This window comes from Phalangium opilio, unplaced genomic scaffold, assembly GCF_054372755.1.
Source record: "Phalangium opilio isolate 3A_F unplaced genomic scaffold, DU_Popi_V2 ptg000024l_1, whole genome shotgun sequence".
NCBI lineage: Eukaryota > Metazoa > Arthropoda > Arachnida > Opiliones > Phalangiidae > Phalangium > Phalangium opilio.
The window spans coordinates 8,973,489-8,991,300 of NW_028324155.1; the positions used below are offsets into that span (position 1 = coordinate 8,973,489).

A 17,812-nucleotide genomic window follows, 5' to 3' on the forward strand; every position below is an offset into this window, starting at 1 on the left:
AACTTACTTATTCGATACTAATTAAATTTAAAACACAGTAAAAATTAAAACGATTAGTATTAATTGAAAGCAATTTCGAGTTGCCCTTTTTTAACGCCATCTATATCTGGAGAAAAAGGTCGAGAGAGAGAGAGCGATGGGTTTGGAAGAAGGCAGAGAGCAGGGAGAGCAGCGCTAGACGACTAGTCTCGGTGGTTGTTGGCCCTTTTGGGAAAGCTTTCACTTTGGCTTAGATACGGACGGGGAAGGGAGCTTAACTAAGTCTTCGGGACTTTAAACTCGTATAAAGTGGGAGTGTGTTTGTTAGAACGCGACGTTTTTCAAGTGCTTTTCTGACTGAGTGACTTTTTCCAAAAAGGTGCTCTTGTTTGTTTTCAACCGGAGAAAAATGAATCGACTCATTAAGACGACGCCGTAAATAACCCAACAGGATCACGTGACTGGTAACGTCATCAATTAAATAATTATTATTGTCCAATCATCATTCGTTCGTAAATATTAAATTTATTTCCCAATTCGCACGTGCGTTAATTGATAAGCGAGTAATGGTTTATTTATTGTAACAGTTTTCCCGCCTTTTTAACCACATATGATTGGAAAATTTGGCGCGAGATAAAGTATTTGCACGCGCTTCTTTTTTTTCGGGGAATTTTGGCGCGAGATAAAATGTTTCGCGCGCGTTTTGATAATCTTTTTTTTTTTTTTTGCTCGGTGTAATTTTGGCGCGAGGAGCTGGAATCAAAATATGTTTGTACAATTCCACGCTGAGCGCGAGCTATTTAATTCATTTTTTCACTGATTAAAGTAAAGTTTCAACTAGCGCGTGAGTTTAATCAAAATACAATATATATTAACGAGTAATATTTCACAAATTTACGTAAAATAACAGATTATTGAAGGTTAAATTTCGTCTAGTGAAAAACAGCAAGTGGGTGGTGGAATTTTTCTCGGTCTTTTACTCTGTGAAGAGAAAACGCGTGAAGCCAAAAAATAAGGGAGGTGAAGCGTGATTTAAAAAAAAAAACTTGGTGGTGGTGGTGAGGTTGGTAAGGTGGTAGTGTTATCCATTCCAGGACCGTGGGAAAGCTAGGAGCTTTGGAAGGTGTGGCGGGCCAACTTAGCTAGCGGGCTCATGGACCATAAAAAAAATATACATAGGAGACCTTTAAAAAAAATGCGTGCTATCTCATCAAAGCGCGTGCAGAGATTAGACTCAGGGGGGAGGGGGTGCAAAAAATATATATATTTTTTTTTTATTATTAAAATGCCTTACGGCCATATTTTTCCATCGACAATATCAGAAATAAATTAATTGGAAGTTACGTTAGTGGTTAAAGGATAATAGTAACTAGTAGGTCAGGTGGTTTGGTTGAAAAATCAATAGATCGTCTTAAAAGTGTTCCGGAATAACACGGGCGTGCGTTTCTTAAATTTCGGTTTAATTTATTTCTGTAGATACAGGTTCTCTCAAACTTTTTTCTCTAATTGCCAAGCCAGTCTCTATATTTTTCATGTGATTCTTTTTAATGAGATAATTTTTTTTTCATCGCATTTTGGGAGGGGGGATCGGACCCAGACCGTCGTCCGTCTTTCGCAATCTTATAACGCTAATTAATTCCAATATAAAGTATATAGAAAATTTGTCCATTTTAAGATCGCGTCTGGCTATACGTCGTATCATTCTAGAAATTCCTATAAATTCTATCAAGCGCTTTCAATATACCGGTTAAACCTTTATAGAACATTACAGGTGGTATGAACTAAATAGAGAAATAGCGGGTGTTAGTAAGGCGAGTTATTGAGACGTACGGTGAAATAGTTCAGACTGCCGGTTGTCGATTAGACGACGAGAGCCGAAATTTTAAATTAATTATAAGGTGGTATATAATATATACTTATTATATACATCCATGCGAGTCCAATTAAAATAAAATTGTTAAAATTTTACTAAGGCTTAAGAATAAGACGGGGAGGGGCTAAAGATTTTGACGAAAAAGAAGACTGGTTCGAAAGTGATTTAAGATGAAAATATAAAAATAAATAAATTATAATAAATTTGGCGCGGTTGAAAGTCAAGGATCGTTTGTTGTCGGGCGCTTTTTCATTCCCCGGGCGCGATAATAGTCATCTTCGGAAAAAGGATGGAATACTCGCCATAAATCTTAAGATTTTCTATAAGATTGAAACGCGTCTGCCGTCTTTTTGGCAAGTATTAGACCCCTCGAGTCTCGTGAAAAATCGCGCGCGCCTTTTTCGCGTACAACGCTATTATTTAAAACAAGCGCGCGCGCGCGATTTTTGGCGGGTAAATTCGAGATGCTCGATAAGCACGTGCAAGGCGAATCGACAATCGATTCCCCCCTCCCCTCCCCCTTCTTTCCCGGTTTCGCCCCGACACCTCTTAGCTTATAGGTCACGTGACAAGATTATCTCGGCGTTAAAATTCCGTTAACAAGATGAAATTTCGGCCTATTTTTAGGCTACTGATTAAGGTTTTATTAATCGGGGAAGATAATATGGACGTTGCTTACGAGCCAAAAACATTAGTATTTATCAAGTGACCTAGCGCATCAGTCCCTATATAGTTTTTCGCGCCAAAACGGGTCCAAGGATGGATAATATATACATAGTTTACAGGCGTGGAGGATTCATACCATTTGCACATGGAGACCTGGCAACTTTGAGTGTAAAATAGCAAACGATTTTACACTCTAAGTCGCTTGGTCTCCTGGTGTTAATGGTAGGAATCCTCTACGCCTGTAAACTATGTATCGAAGAATATTTTTCGGGCTCAAATTACTTTCTAGGAAGTTTCAAATTATTTTCGAATCTCTCCTCCTCCTTTCTTTCTCTCTCTCTCTTATAGTCTATAGCATAATTAGGTTCACGGCGAAAGAAGAAGAAGAAAAAAATCACCGAATTTTCCGCCAAAATGGCGGCCATGCTCGCGCTAAAATTAATACAACTTCCTCCCCCCCCCTTCTTTTACTTTTAAAAAGTAAAATCCCAAAAAAAAAAAAATATATATATAGGCCCATATAAAAACCACGCGCCAAAAGAGGAAGGGGATGAAAATTGAAGTTATATTAAAAAGCGCGGGAAAATAGGGGGCGGGAAATTTCAAGCCGAAAAAAAAAATATCGAGGGAGAATAAAATATATATAGAGAAAAAAGAAGAAAAAAAAGTTTGGCGGATTTTTCTCTCTTTTCCCACGAAGCACGAGCGAGATAAACCACGCCTACTAAAGTCGCGTTCGTATCAAGAGTCTCCGAAAGCAGCACAGTTAACTCTATTCCATTTAAAGTGCGGTGAAATTCGGTTTTGACTTGGATAAAACAGAGTAAATTTGAATAGAAAAATAGTCATTTCACAGGCACTTTAAAATTAAAACACGCGCACGACTGCGCGAGATATTTTTTTTTAAAGAAAGGGCCTCTTTTAGTTTTATTAACTTTTATTTCAATCCGGACTCGCCTTCAGACTGGCTTCCACGAAAAACGAAAGCGCGTGCGTTTTTCCCGGGTTTTTTTCTTTTTTATTTGGGCGCAAAAAAAAAAGAACTTTAACCACCTCGTGACGCTGTTCGACCGTGCGTGAGAAAAGTAGCGCGAGATTGTCCCACGCGCGTTTATATATGGCGGGAAATTAATATTAGCCGAACAAAATTAAAATACAAGCTTTTAACCAAACGCTAGAAATTGTAATACTGTTCTTAGAAATCTTCCAATCCTCTCAAAGACTACAATAGCGTTTTTAATCGCTTCCTCGGGACTAAAAGACTATAATGAAGTTTATAAATAAATATAAAACTTGACTTTTAAAGTAAAAAAAATCAAACCTAGATTCGTTCTATGGTGTTTAAAAAAAATGCCGTAAAAAAAGGGAATGTTTTTTGAAAATGTCTTCTTAGAAAGTTTTTTTTTTTTTCGCTGTCTAAAACCTATCTAGGAATCTAAAGCCGGGGAAATTTTCGGGGTATTACAGAATCCAATAAAAAAAAAAGTTGAACTGATGATAAAAAAAAATGTAGCCGTCTATTTCTGGATGAAGCTTCGTTGCGAGAAGCACCATGGCGACCAAAAAACGAAAAAAAAAGAAGAAAAAAAAATGGCGAAATAGGGGGAGGCGCGAATAAAGCACGAACTCGGCCTCCCCCTCTTCCCGCCCTCCAGTCTTCTCTCTTTCCCGCTTTTTTTTTAAGATTTTTTTCTTCTTATTTCTCGCGCCAGCACGCGTTCTTTTGCGCCAAAATCAAGAGGGGATGGATAATAGTTTAGCTTCCTTCTTAATTACCCTAATTATCTTACGTTGATTGTTTATACGGTTGTCGTGGGTCTGGGAAAACACGGAAAAGCCAAGAAGTTTTAAGCATAGATAGGCCCAAATGGTTAAGAGAATTTTAAAAATTGAAAATGAGCCTAAAGGTCAGAGGGAAGATATTGAGGGCATTTAATGATAGCTCAAATAGGTTACGGAATTTTGCTAATTGGCCTAAAAATCAGGGAAAGTTCTGATAATTTAATTATCCTTTAGAAAATTGGCGAATTTTGTATCAATTCTCGGGGAAAAATTCACTTTAAAATGTGAGAAATTTCTGGGATCATTAGGACGAGTATCCCTCCCCTCGTCTTCCAGCATCCCCGGGTTTTTTCCCGCCAACCTTTTTCTAGCTAAGAGAAACCTGTACATCGAAAGCACGTGATGCACGCGCTAAGGAGAAAAGGAGACTAGAGAGTTGGAGGGAGGAAGGATCGAGCTTTAGGAAAGCTGAAGTAGGGAGGTCACCCTCTCCGCCTCCTCCCCTCCCCCCTCTCATCTCGTCGCTCGCGCTGCAAAAGCGCGCTCGTTTTGCACGCACTGCGGAGAAGAGTATCGACGGCGTGCTGGCCCTAAAGCCTACGGTAAAAACGAAAAAAAAAGGCGAAAAAAAAAAAAAGAAATTTTGGCGCGGTAGAAAGGGCGGGAAAAAACCGGGGAGGGGGGAAAGAAAGATTGGAAAAATAGTTCTTTGCTAGCTCGCGATGCTTCCTAACTCGCCGCTCGCTTTGCTCGTGTTCGCGCACGCCCGATTCTCAAGGAGAAATACTTAAGATTTAAAGAGAGTATAAAATTACCGAATCAATTAACAAGTCATCATTTTTGGTACTTTATCAGAATATAATTCAATTTACGTTCTACTCCCTTTAATCATTTGATGACTTTTAGATTGTTTTATTACCAGTTAATTAAATAAATTTTAATTATTTAAAAATGAATTTAAACTGCCAAGGGATTTACCAATAACGCGAGTTTACAAAATTTCTATTGTATTTTCTATGAATGAATGAATGAATGGTTTATTGACCCTTTTGTTTACAAATCCCTTTTGGAACAGGGAGGAACCCACTAACGTGGGTTCACAGGTCCGAAAAAAAACATTAAATGTAATACAATAAAATAAAACACTAAATTAAACTTATTACTATGGCGCCTGTAGAAATGTTTAACCCGCAAGACTCGGGTGTTCAGGGTGAAGCTCGTTTCCAGGGGAATCGACCTAAGCTTAATTTCTATGGCCCCTGTAGAAGTGTCACCCTCAATACATATTCTATACAATCACAAATATTTCTTCAATCAAATTAAATATTAGCATTAATATTAAATATTTATATATTCTAGAGCCAGCAAAACTTTAGTTTTTCCTATAACTTTTCCAAAAATTCAAAGTTGTTGAAAAGTCGAGTTGCGTTGTTTTGTTTAAAGTTCTTTGGCGGGAAATACATGAATATATTTGTTGAGATAGAGAGAGAGAGAGGCGGGAGTTCGTTCAGTGGAAGGAATCCATACAAACAGGTGCTAAATTTACGGTTCCTTTTAAATAAATACAGGGACTGACTTCTTTCTATTCATATCCATCCGTTTCTTTGATAAAACGGTTTTCAATAAAATCATAATATGTAATAAATTGAATTAGTAATACTTAATAATAACTTGGGTAATATTTCTAATGAACATTGTAAATTACGGGTTAATTAAGGCTAGAGAATGGATTTTTTTACGTATATGTATCTCTCTCTCTTACTCCCTGCCCCGTTATAAACGTCGAAACGGTGGTCAATGGCTCCCATAGAAACTAGCCAATGACCAATAGATATACTAACGAAAAAAAAGGGAGTTTCGGACGCCAACATCCAATATATTGCAATCCCCCTTGACCTCAGCCTGGACCATCCGGATATCCAAAAAAAAAAGAAAAAAAAAAGAAATTTGGAGTTTCTCCTTCCCCCCCACTCCTTCTCCCGCCCTTTAGCCATTATTTCCCGCGCTTTTTTTATTTTTTACTTTTTTTTTCGCTGTTGCCCCTTTTGTCTCTAGCCTATCGGAGGATTCGTCGCGCGCTATGACGTCAGTGGCGCGCCAAAAATCAATAGTAGCGCGTGCGGCGCGAGCAACTAAACGAGAGAAGATAGAAAAAGCGCGGGAACTAAAAAAAAAAAAAAAGAAAAATAAGAAAAAAAAGGGCCAGCTCAATTTTTGGAATTTTTTTCGCTCTCTTTTCTCTTTAATAGAGAGGTTAAGAAAAATATATTGCAGCCTCGTGAACCACCACTGGAACATGTCACTTTAGTTTTTTTAAAAAAAATTACTTAACCTGACTAATTTTCTTTGGAGGATTTAAGCCCTTTTTTGGGCAATTTTTTTTATATAAGTTTGAAAGAGGGTACTACACCAAGGGCTTAAAACTACTTTCCTATAAGGTTTAACATTGAGTATTCATCCGCCTTAGCCTTCCTCTATCTTATCAAGCGCTTTTGCACATGACTAAAAAAAATAGTAAAAAATAAAAAACACTCCATCCTCTATTGGCTATGATTGGATAGTAGAGACGAAGAGATGCTGTACTTCTACGGCAATTTTCCTTCTGATAAACTTTCACCGCTCCCTTCCCCCACTCCCCCTTTATACGAAGAGACCCAAAGTTAACTTTAAACATTCTTAACAAAGACAATCTAATTAATTACTAAGACTTTAGTCCCCCCCTACCCCATTGACAAAAATAACAAACATTAGGGCAAAAGAACTCGGATTAAAATTTCCCAAGTTTAGTTTGAACGTCAACGTTTTTGAATTTCCTTTGAAAAACGAGATATCGTGCGTTGAGCGCGTGCACTGAGCGCGTGATAAGTAAAAACATAAAGGGGGGAGGGGAGGGGTCCGCGCGCCAAAAAAACATAAAACGCACGTGCAAGTAACGCGCCTTTTTTCCCCCCACGTTTTTCCCGCATTATTTGGAAATATTTTGGAAATTCGCCAACTTCAAAAAATTCGAGGGAAAAATTTTCAAATAATAATAAAAAAAAATATATTTTTTGAAGGAAAATATTAACTCGAGAAAAAATTCACCACCTACGTACGTTTTTAATATCGAAACTTTTCTTACTTTTAAATTAAAAATTGTAAATAAAAAATAAAATTGAAATAACCAGTGGTTTTTCTCAAATATATAAATTTTTTCCTCACTAATTTTATTAAGGGTATGTCTATTGAGATTGTTTTAATTAATTTTCACGGGATGATTGAATATCTTCATGCAGAATGCGGAACTTTTGTATTTGTATTTGTTTTTTTTTTTCTTTCGGTGGGCGAGGGAACGCGCGCGCTCCAAAATCGCGAGAATAGAAAAATAGTACGCGCCAAAAGCGTGTTACCATGGAAACCGCGCGACTCCTAGGAAGGGAGGAAAAGGGGGGGGGGAAACGCGCGAGAAAATCAACCCTCTTTCCCTCCCTCCGTTTCAAATGACCTATAAGCAATCTTGAAAGTATTTAAATTAACTTATTTCTAAATATCAGAAAAGATAAAGGAGAATTTGTTTTTTTTTATCCAAGTATCAAAATTCAAAATATCAATTTTGAAATAAGTAATTTTTTTGCTTCTTCCTCAAAACGTATTTCACAAATCTTAATTGTTAATTCCATTACCAAATAACTCGGTCTCTCTTTTTCCCCAAGAAATAAAATGAAAATACAGAGTATTTAATTATTGGAAACGATCTAATTAGCCTTTTTCTTAATTTCTCCAACAACCCTTTTAGCTAAATTACAAGTTGGGAAAACCAAAATATTACCTCTCCGAGTCAAGACGACTACTTACAAACTTATTTACCCAGATATGGAAATGTTTCTTAAGTTAAAATTTATGAAATATTAAAGCAGTGTACAAAGCATATCAGACGACATTTTACATCCAATAATGATATACTTGTACACATTAAAATCATCCGATGGGGGAAAAACGGGAAATGAAGAGATAAAACTTTGGAGGGATATTACCTTTACGTGTTTGTAAAGGCCCAATTTTCTACTCCTTAACTGTATGCCCTCTATGTTCAAAGCCATATTCACAACAGGGTTGCCATGTAAACACTATCCTCTCGTTTCATCTCAACGATTTTCTTAGTTTGTCAACATGACTGTTAACGTTACATAACACCAAAGCTTATTTGTGGCTACAAACACTGAAAGTAAATGCGTACCATAAAAAGCATGAAAACATGAAGCTATTATCCGATTACGATCAGACCTTTCACTGGTCTGGGCTGCGTTCAGCAGAGCTCACCAAAAAAGACAGCGGATTTTGGAAATGTTTACCGGTGAGGTCTGTCGTCATAGCTTTTCTCCGGTCATCGGCGATTTATAAATGACGCTAGCGCAATAAAGCGTGCAAGGTACCAAGGTTTAACAAAAATTGTATGATAACATATTTATAGAGATAGATAACAACTTTTATAATTAAAATTAGAAACTAACATATCTCTTAAAATTCTCGCGTGATCAACTGGTTTCACGCCAATTAAATAGCTATAGTCCCATAGAGCTATTTGTATTAATTCCTCCATGGTTTTTTCGCGTCACGTTATTCAAAAAGCCGACTATTTTCTTTGAAGACCGCGCTAGCTCAGCGCGAACCACCGTGACGTCAAAATTTAGGACACTGCTATCAGCGCTGGGCTCTGCTGAACGCGGCCCAGATTTCCACCATGATTATAAAATCTAAGCCTAATTATTTAAAAGCGTATTTAACTTTCGGCTCACTCTGAACCGTTAATGTCTCTGCATTACAGAAACGAAAACCATACCCAAGCGTTTACTTTTTGGTTCACTAGGCCTATTGACAAATAAAAGTTCATTCGACCAACATAGTAGCGTTGTGCTTGTATTCACTTTAGAAAGGATTATGCTGTAAAGAGATGTAGTATAGCTTAAGTAATATATAAACATCTATTTTAAATAATAATATTAAAAACAATCTTTGGAATATCAAAATGAAATAGAGCTTTAAAGCTACAAAAGTACTAAATGCATCATAATTACGAAAAATATTTCCACATATTCACTTTATATTAAGGATAAAGGGAATATTATGGTTCTGTAGGATTTCTTTACACACCAAAACAAAACGAACTTCTAACGCAGCGCACTACTGTAACAACGGACGGACACACACAGACAAAAACATAGACTGCTTTTTAACTCTTTCCGTATTAATTTTGAATTGAGAAACAAGATTATCTTAAATATTAAAATAAATATAATTAATATTTAATATTTTCTTCGTCAGTTATTCGCCTTATTGAACGTTACATCGTTTTTAAAAAGAACAATTAAACATTCTTGAGAGACTTGACTAATATTGGCGTTTGAAATGAAGCATACGCCGGTTGCTTCGCTTTACTCAAATAGGTAGTATATAAGGGTGTCGAACTACAGCTAAAAGCAAGAACAACCGCAATTGCGAAAACCTATCGTGGACAACCCACCCTAGGGAGGCTAGACGTTTCTCGTAACCCTAGCTGATCGCCGCGAATGTCTTAAACCCAACGATGACGATGGAGTAGAAGCCAGGTGTGCAGACTGGTGTCCATGTGGGATGGATAAAAACAAAGACCAGAAGATGGTGGTGTAGAAGCCAGGTGTACAGACTGGTGTCCATGTGGGATGGACAAAAACAAAGACCAGAAGATGGTGGTGTAGAAGCCAGATGTACAGACTGGTGTCCATGTGGGATGGACAATGACCAGAAGATGGTGGTGTTAGAAGCCAGTATGTACAGACTGGTGTCCAAGTGGAATGGACCGAAACAAAGACCAGAAGATGGTGGTGATTAGAAGCCAGTATGTACAGACTGGTGTCCAAGTGGAATGGACCGAAACAAAGACCAGAAGATGGTGGTGATTAGAAGCCAGTATGTACAAACTGGTGTCCAAGTGGGATGGACAAAGACCAGAAGATGGTGGTGATTAGAAGCCAGTATGTACAGACTGGTGTCCAAGTGGAATGGACGTAGACCAGAAGATGGTGGTGATTAGAAGCCAGTAAGTACAGACTGGTGTCCGTGTGGGATGGACAAAGACCAGAAGATGGTGGTGTGAGAACTCAAGTAGAGGAGCCATTTCCGAACCTGTGAAAGCAGTTCGGAAATGGCGAACACGTTTGCTCCGATTTGGAAACTGCGAACGCGGTCACGTGGGTGTAACAACAGACACACACACAAACACAGACACAAACACACACACAAACACACACACAAACACACAAACAGACACACATGATCGTTACAGAACCTCTCCGTGACATACGTCACTCGGAGAGGTAAAAACCCATGTACTTTATAAAAGATTTTTTTTTTTTTTAATCCCTGGAAAAGTATTCAATCTAGACTAGCCCATGTCCACTAATTGTCCACTCGGCCGAAATTTATATTTTCTCCCCCCCCCCTCTATTAGTCTAAAGGTCATCTCACGAGCCAATTTCTCTCCCCCCTCTCCCCTTCCTTCACGCGAATGCTTATTATCGACGAGCGCGCGCTGCCAGGGTCGGATACTTTCACTTTAACAATATCTACCTTACGATATATATGATTTTACTGGGTAGTGTCCGATCCCTCGTTGCGCGAGATCCTTTTTGGCGCGCTTTTGATCAAGGCGGGCTCGAAAAGGCGGGAAGAGTTGTTAGTTTCCTTCCATCGCTGCGCGAGTAATCGGCACGTGCTGTGAGGTCACACTCGGGAAAGTTTAATTTTTTATTCTTATTAAGAATATTTTTAACGTTAGACCGCTTATCGTTCAGTTTAGTCGCGGACCGCAAAGCCAGTACGTGTAAAGTCTATGGTAGGAAATCAATTTCTATTACTAGTAAGTTTCGCGAGGTGGTACCCATTTTCCCGCCTTAAATTTGGCGCGGTTTTAAAGGGAAAGTCGCGGCAGTTTTGCATTGTTCAAACCCCCACTCTTTATATATTTTTAGATGAAATTCGCCATAAAAATCGTGGGAAATTATCAATGAAGCCCAAGGGTGTTATTTAAAACCGGACTAATTATTAAGTATAATTAAAACACGATCATGAAGGACTTGGAAGAAGATCCAACCAGAGTTTGTTCCGTTTGCGAAGAACAGTTCACGGAAGTGACGGAATTCGAACGCCATTTGCTTCAACATAATTTGTACTTGTGTCCCTCGTGCGAAAGGTGTTTCAAGTACAAAAGAAGTTACCAAAACCATCGTTTCCTGTGCGAGGACGGCATCTCAAAGGTGACGAAACCAAAATCAGCCACGCGCAATAAACCCTATAACCTAAGTAATGGTTCCGCCAAGAAAATTGTAAATAGTCAAGAAAGTTCCGTTGTTAAAGACATTGTTAAAAAGAACAGTAAGACAGACGATGATATTACAGAAACGACGAGTAATCAAGAACAACACGAGGACAGTACGAACAGCGAGCATTGCCAACTCTCCAATAACGCAGCTGCTCCTCAGATCAAAACTGAAGAACCGGAAACAGAAACTACTCCAACTCCACCGCCAATTCGCGACGAACCATCCCCTAAGCTGTCCGAACACCAATTACCCGCCAAAAAACGCAAAACGGTCACCTTGGACGAACCCGAAACGGACAATACAATTCAAGCGCATCAACCAATGACGAACGATTGCGATCTCAGAACTCTAGCTTTAGCCGCCGCGTCCGTCAGTCCTCATAGCAAGCTAATCATCGAATCATTAAAGAAAAACAACGAATCAGAATCAACCAATAGGTCCGGCGTCTCTTCCCCGGCTTCCAATGTCTCTTACAAATCCATCGAGACAAATACCGCCGCGACTTCCACCAAAGATAAAATTCACCACCACCATCATCGTCATCGCGCGTCGCAGGAATTAAAAGTTCAACAACAGGCACCGCAACCACCGGAAATTGTCAGGGAAGTAGCGGAAACGAGTCATCATCGTTCTACTTTCACGCCCCAATTCATGTTGCCCAGCGCCTTCGTCCCCCCTAATGGAAACCCACGCGAACCCGCATTTACTTGGCAAGGAATCGAGATTCAATCCGAAACGAACATTATCGCTCGCATGGATGGCTATAATCCGGCAACGGAACAACATTACGTTTTGTACAAGTGTTGCATTTGCAGCAACGCCTTTCCTAATTTGCAATTAATGGTTTCGCATTTGGGGATACACGGAAGGGGTCCTAAAGAACACGGTTGCGAAAAATGCGGGGCCGTCTTCAAATGGAGGAGTCAATTGGAAGTTCACGAACAGGTAAGATTTCCCTCGGAGTACCCCCTCCCCCCTAGTTGCGGTCCATAAAAATAACATTTAAAAATTCAGGTTCATATGGTAATGGACAATATGGCGTTGTCACGTGCCAGCTCCCTTTTGTCACCGACACCACGTGCCATCGTCGAAATCGAAGAAGCCCCACGTGATTTCTCGTGTTCCAAAAATTCCACCGCCAAGAACAACTTTGTTAGCTATCCATCCATACCAACCTCGCCATTTTTTCCGGTTGTCTTTCCAAGCAACAATTACTCGCCGCCAAGTACCAACCACCCCGAAAATAACAACAAGACCCAAAGCCAACCGCGATCGAACGAAAGTATCCCCGCGACAACTTCCGAAAAGCTAAACAACCATAGAAACCAAGCTTCATTCCAATGCAATTATTGCACGAAGCGTTTTGATCGTCTATTTTCTATGCAACGTCACGAACGAATTCATACGGGTGTTAAGCCTTGTTTCTGTAAACAATGTGGGCGTGGTTTCAGCGAAAGACGGAACCTACGTCATCACGTCATTAGGTTCCATTCTGACGCTACGCAAAGAGAGGGTGGAGGTCGCCGGTCCAAGAAATCCAGCAAAAACAGAAACCCGAGTCATAAGTTGGTGTCCTTCTTAAAGGTAAATGTCCCCCCGTTGAAGGCATCCATGTATTTAAAATATTACTTTAAACTTAAAAACTATTTTTTTTTTAGAAAACCGCGGTCAGGATACTCAATACTATGGAACAGAGCAAGTACGGGATACCGGACCCTTTCGAGCAAGTTTTGATGGACAAAAGTTTACCGGAGGATGGACAAGTCTTACACGAAGTAACTCCAACAACCGATGAACAGTCATCGCAGGATGTCCCCTTATCCTTATTAGTCCCCAAAGCGAAACTACGCCAAACTGAAGAAGAACAAGATAAACTTGATGGACGGAAACCGCGAGAGGACATATCGGAATCGGAAACGTTCATGGAGGTGGAAGTCGATCCTGATTTGATGATGGGCGGAGGCAATGATAAGAGTAACGATGATGATAAGTTACCGCGAGAAGAGGTGACCATCGTGATCCCGACGGAGGTGATTGGTAATGGAAGGGAATCGGATTCGTCCCTACCAGAACTGAGGAATAGTCAAAGAGAAGTCTTGAGGGATCCAAAGAGGTCACTGATTGGTAGCCGGAGGAAAGGGAGGCCATTTCGATACGCCCCTTCGTCGCAATGTTCTTCCCAAAATGGTTCCGAGGAGCTGGATATCAATACCAACAGCCACGGAAGCGTCCATACTAATCCCACGCCACCATTGACGATTGTTAAAGAGGAAATCGATCCAGGATTGGATGACAACAGCAATTTTTGTTGCCAATTTCCGTTTAATTTATCAGGTAGGTTTCCGCTTGCACAATTGCTAATATCTTCGCGAGACTAATTAACTTCTCTCGATCGAAGAAGGCAAGGAAAATTCGGAAGACAGTCTGCAAAAATATGGATTTCCCGGTGAGACGAGTTCCCAATTCAAAGCGAGACTTCGAGGACACGGAACCTTCTTTTCCAATTACAATCCCAGGTAATTATCAATTAATTTTCGAACTCTCTGGAGCGTTATTAGTTTCGCGTTAGAGTTTTTTTCGAATTAACATGAAAACAATGATCCATTGTCACGCTCTTAAGACTTGGTGTGGTTAACAGTCCAGTTATTCGATCGGAGGCTTGCCGCCCACAAATCGGACCGGATGGGAAATACGTCTATCCTTGCTCCTACTGTTTCAAGACGTTCTGTTCCACATCGGACCTCAATCGACACATGGACTTCCACGAAGGTACAACACATTGAAGCAAACATTCACAAAAAGCCCAAGCACTTTTTACACGTTCACGTCGACCTTAACACCAAATGTTCAGATTTCACACTCTTTAGGCTAATAACATTCACATCATTTTAATTATAAATAATATTATTTCTTAGTTTAATTTTAAAGCGTTTAAAATTAATTTTCGTTGGCAGATGTCCGACCATTTAAATGTCCGTATTGCAACTATTACAGTCGAACAAACAGCCAGCTCAAAGTACACACTATGCGCCACGAAGGTACAATTTTGGCTACCTCCGCGTAAATATTGCAATTTAATTGCTAAATTTTCAATTATCGCAGGTATTAAACAGTTCCTATGTTCATTATGCAATTACAACGGCGTGACGCAATCGGATCTCAATCGTCATTGCAAAACGCGAACGCACGTATTGCGAGCGCGTAATTGTTGCCTGACTTGCGGAGTCGGTTTCTACACGCGGACGCTATTGGAGGAACACTTAAGGTTGGTCAATCATTGCGCCTTGGACTACGGTCTTATCAAGAAAGAGAGAGACGAATGTCTACACGAATCTGATTTGGCCGAAGTCAGGGAAATATCCGATTCTGACCCCTTGACCGCCGAGAATTCAAATTCCAACGAAACAAACAACAACGATTACGGATTCCATAGTAAACAAATAGACGATGGTGGCCCACCTGAACAGGACATTCCATTGTATTTGGGACAAAATCCTTCCAATACCACCGTAATGGTTTAGCCGCCATTGACCCCTGAAGGTCACCAGTTTCGTTAAATAACTTTTGGAAAATTTCAGCCTAATATAACTTTAAAATAAATGCATTATTCAATAGAAAATGCGTCCCTTCTTAGGTTGCGAGTGTATAGATTATCTAGAGCTGCCGCCAAAAGTTATTTAACTTTAATAATATAGTGTTTGAGTGTCTTGAAAGCCCTATCTTCCAAGACCCTCAAAGACTATAGTAGTTAATAAATAAATGTATTATAAAATTGTTGACCAAGTTCCTAGACATTTGATGTTTAAAGAAAAAACAAAGGGAGTAGAATTATTAAAATACGATGGAGTGATTAATGATTGGTAACTAATTATTGTAATTAAAAATAATTATAGAAGATAATGTATAGTGAAAATAAAAAATATTCCCTAGAGCTAAAACCCAATAACTGCCAAGCTTTCAATATAAATAGTTACGTGGTTTTCGCTCTAAATTTGTTGTTAAGAGTATATTATACGTTTGTTCAAGTTTAAAGTAATATTTTTCATTTTTTTCCCCTTAGTTTTTGTGTAAAAGCAACTTAAATCATGAGTTTAACAATTATCTCCCCCCCCCCCTTTGTTAAAATCCCCCCAAAATTTAAGTAATTTACTTAAAACAAAATACCATCTTTTTCATCTCATCAAATTTTTGTAATTATTTCCAAAAAGAATTCAATTTATGTTATTAAAACATTTATTCCAAGTTTGTTAAATATTCTTTTATTAATTACAATTTAAGAAAAAAATAATCTAAATAAAAAACAACAAACAGAAACAAATAATAACTAAATAAACATCAAAATCCAAACTTTACAACAAAGTCGGGAATTTTTCTTCTAAATTGTCATGGATTTATTTTTCATTACGATGGCTCAATTTAATTTCAGCTCCCTGGATGAGTATTCGTGGCGAGGATTTTCTTCCAAGTACTTCTTAAGGTACGTGCAGGACACAATCATTTTGAGATCTTCTTTAACCACGTGATCAAAAGCTGCCTTTAATGGTGAAGGTCATAATTGGTAAGTTTGAAACCTTGATGACTGCAATATCCCCCTCTATGATAAAAGCTTTCTGAATTCTGATTTAACTCCATTGATTTCCCTAATGTTTCACACCATTTCAATGGTTTCCCTACTGATTTCGTCCCATTGATGTTCCAGATAAAATACCTGAAATCTACCTGATTTGACTATTCTTGCAAAACTTCTGAATTCGATTTCAAATACACTCAATATCTCTGCCTGGTATTATAGCATTTTCACTGGCATTCCTACTGATTTGGATCCACTGATCTTCCTGAGTCCTGACTTTGGTGTTTTCAAACCTAACCCGACATAATCTTTCCATATCACTGAACTCAACCTTCCTGACATCTCTATCCCCTGTTTAGACACTGATAAGCACCTCTGCCCATGATAAGTAATTTGAATTTGCGCATCAAGTTCAGAAGTTGAACTTCAAACTCACTTCAGCCAAAATCTTGGCTAATCCTTTTCCTCTTAAACTTTCGGGTACTTCAGTGTGCCACAAATCAATGGTTTTATTGCCGATATTTTCATATTGCAGTCTCGCTTTCGCTATAAACGTCAGTTGGCAATGGCAACAACATCAGGGAGGGCAAAAATTTGAAAAATTAGCGCCTTAAACGGTAGATGGATGGACTTGAAACTCACTTTTGCCTAGTGCTATGACAAATTCTTTCTTCTTGGCATCATGGACCACATCGGTGAATTCGTGGGCCGAGGCAGACATATAACGGCAGGACATAAACAATGGTGACTTTTCATAAATGCTTTTCAAATTCTTGATGGTGTTACCAGTACTTGATGTCCGCTTGCAGACGACGGACAACGCCATTTGTGGAAGGGAGGCAATGCGAGAACAAGCTTGTTACTGGCCAAGAAATCAATATATCAAAGGATAGTCCAACTTGAGATGGCGACGGGCGAGATATAGGGCTCCAATCGCCTTTGGTTATGGTCAAGAGTTACAGTGACGTTGAACCAGTCCAGAATTGACGCCAACCACGGTTAAAAATAGAACTTTGAATGAACGCTGTCGGTTCTTATGGGTCCTTGTTTTTCTTCTTGGAAGTTTTTTAATGACTGCGCGGCAATGAACAGAAATTAAGTGTATATAAGATAAGATTTGTTTTTTAATCTTCTCGTTGATTTGGTTCAGTTTGTAGATGGCAGTAGTCTCGCTGGTTAAATTTTTCCTTTCAAGTTTGCCGCTTCATAGATGGCCAAAAGCGTTTCGAGCAAATGTCGCCTTCGGGTTCTAGGCAGCCAGTTTGAAATAGCCAAAATTTGGGTTCATATGGCAAAAGTGCACCACTTATGGTTGGTTTCAACAAATGATATTTTTGCCACGAAATAATGAGTGTGGTTGATGAAACTTGGAGCAAATACTCTACGGAATCTGTACTTTCTCCCGGTACTTTCGATTCTTCTCTATCTACTTTAGATCGATCGTTATTTCAAAATGAATAGAGAGGTCACGCAAAAATGCGCCAATGGTTGCTTCATTTCAATACGTCGCCTTGAGATTATTTTAAAAGCCAGGTTGATGAAACTTGGAGCAATTACTCTACTGATTCTGTACTTTCTCGGGGTACTTTCAATTCCTCTCTATCT

General features: G+C 39.0%; 3 protein-coding genes across 9 annotated transcripts in view; 1 reads left to right on the forward strand and 2 right to left on the reverse strand.

Moving 5' to 3' along the window:
- The window catches only part of LOC149692730 (putative ammonium transporter 3), a 32,824-nt gene that overhangs the window by 9,675 nt on the left and 5,337 nt on the right, over positions 1–17,812 (reverse strand). The gene's annotated exons all lie outside the window — the stretch shown is intronic.
- LOC149692735 (uncharacterized) lies at positions 181–15,889 on the forward strand. 5 transcript variants are annotated; one of them, XM_089868605.1, is made up of 8 exons: positions 181–443; positions 11,287–12,582; positions 12,652–13,221; positions 13,296–13,971; positions 14,036–14,153; positions 14,258–14,406; positions 14,592–14,675; positions 14,740–15,889. In XM_089868605.1, the coding sequence occupies exons 2-8, from the start codon at positions 11,383–11,385 to the stop codon at positions 15,156–15,158; spliced, it is 3,216 nt and encodes a 1,071-aa protein (XP_089724731.1). In that variant the 5' UTR covers positions 181–443; positions 11,287–11,382; the 3' UTR covers positions 15,159–15,889. The 5 variants fall into 5 exon arrangements, with proteins under 5 accessions (XP_089724731.1, XP_089724734.1, XP_089724735.1 ...); XM_089868608.1 differs by having other exon boundaries at positions 14,276–14,406; XM_089868609.1 differs by having other exon boundaries at positions 14,039–14,153; positions 14,276–14,406.
- Positions 15,853–17,514, reverse strand: LOC149692736 (protein NATD1). Its single transcript, XM_089868626.1, has 3 exons — positions 16,850–17,514; positions 16,644–16,753; positions 15,853–16,171 (listed from the first exon to the last, which is right to left on the reverse strand). Exons 1-3 carry the CDS (start codon positions 17,031–17,033, stop codon positions 16,049–16,051), a joined length of 417 nt encoding a protein of 138 aa, XP_089724752.1. The 5' UTR covers positions 17,034–17,514; the 3' UTR covers positions 15,853–16,048.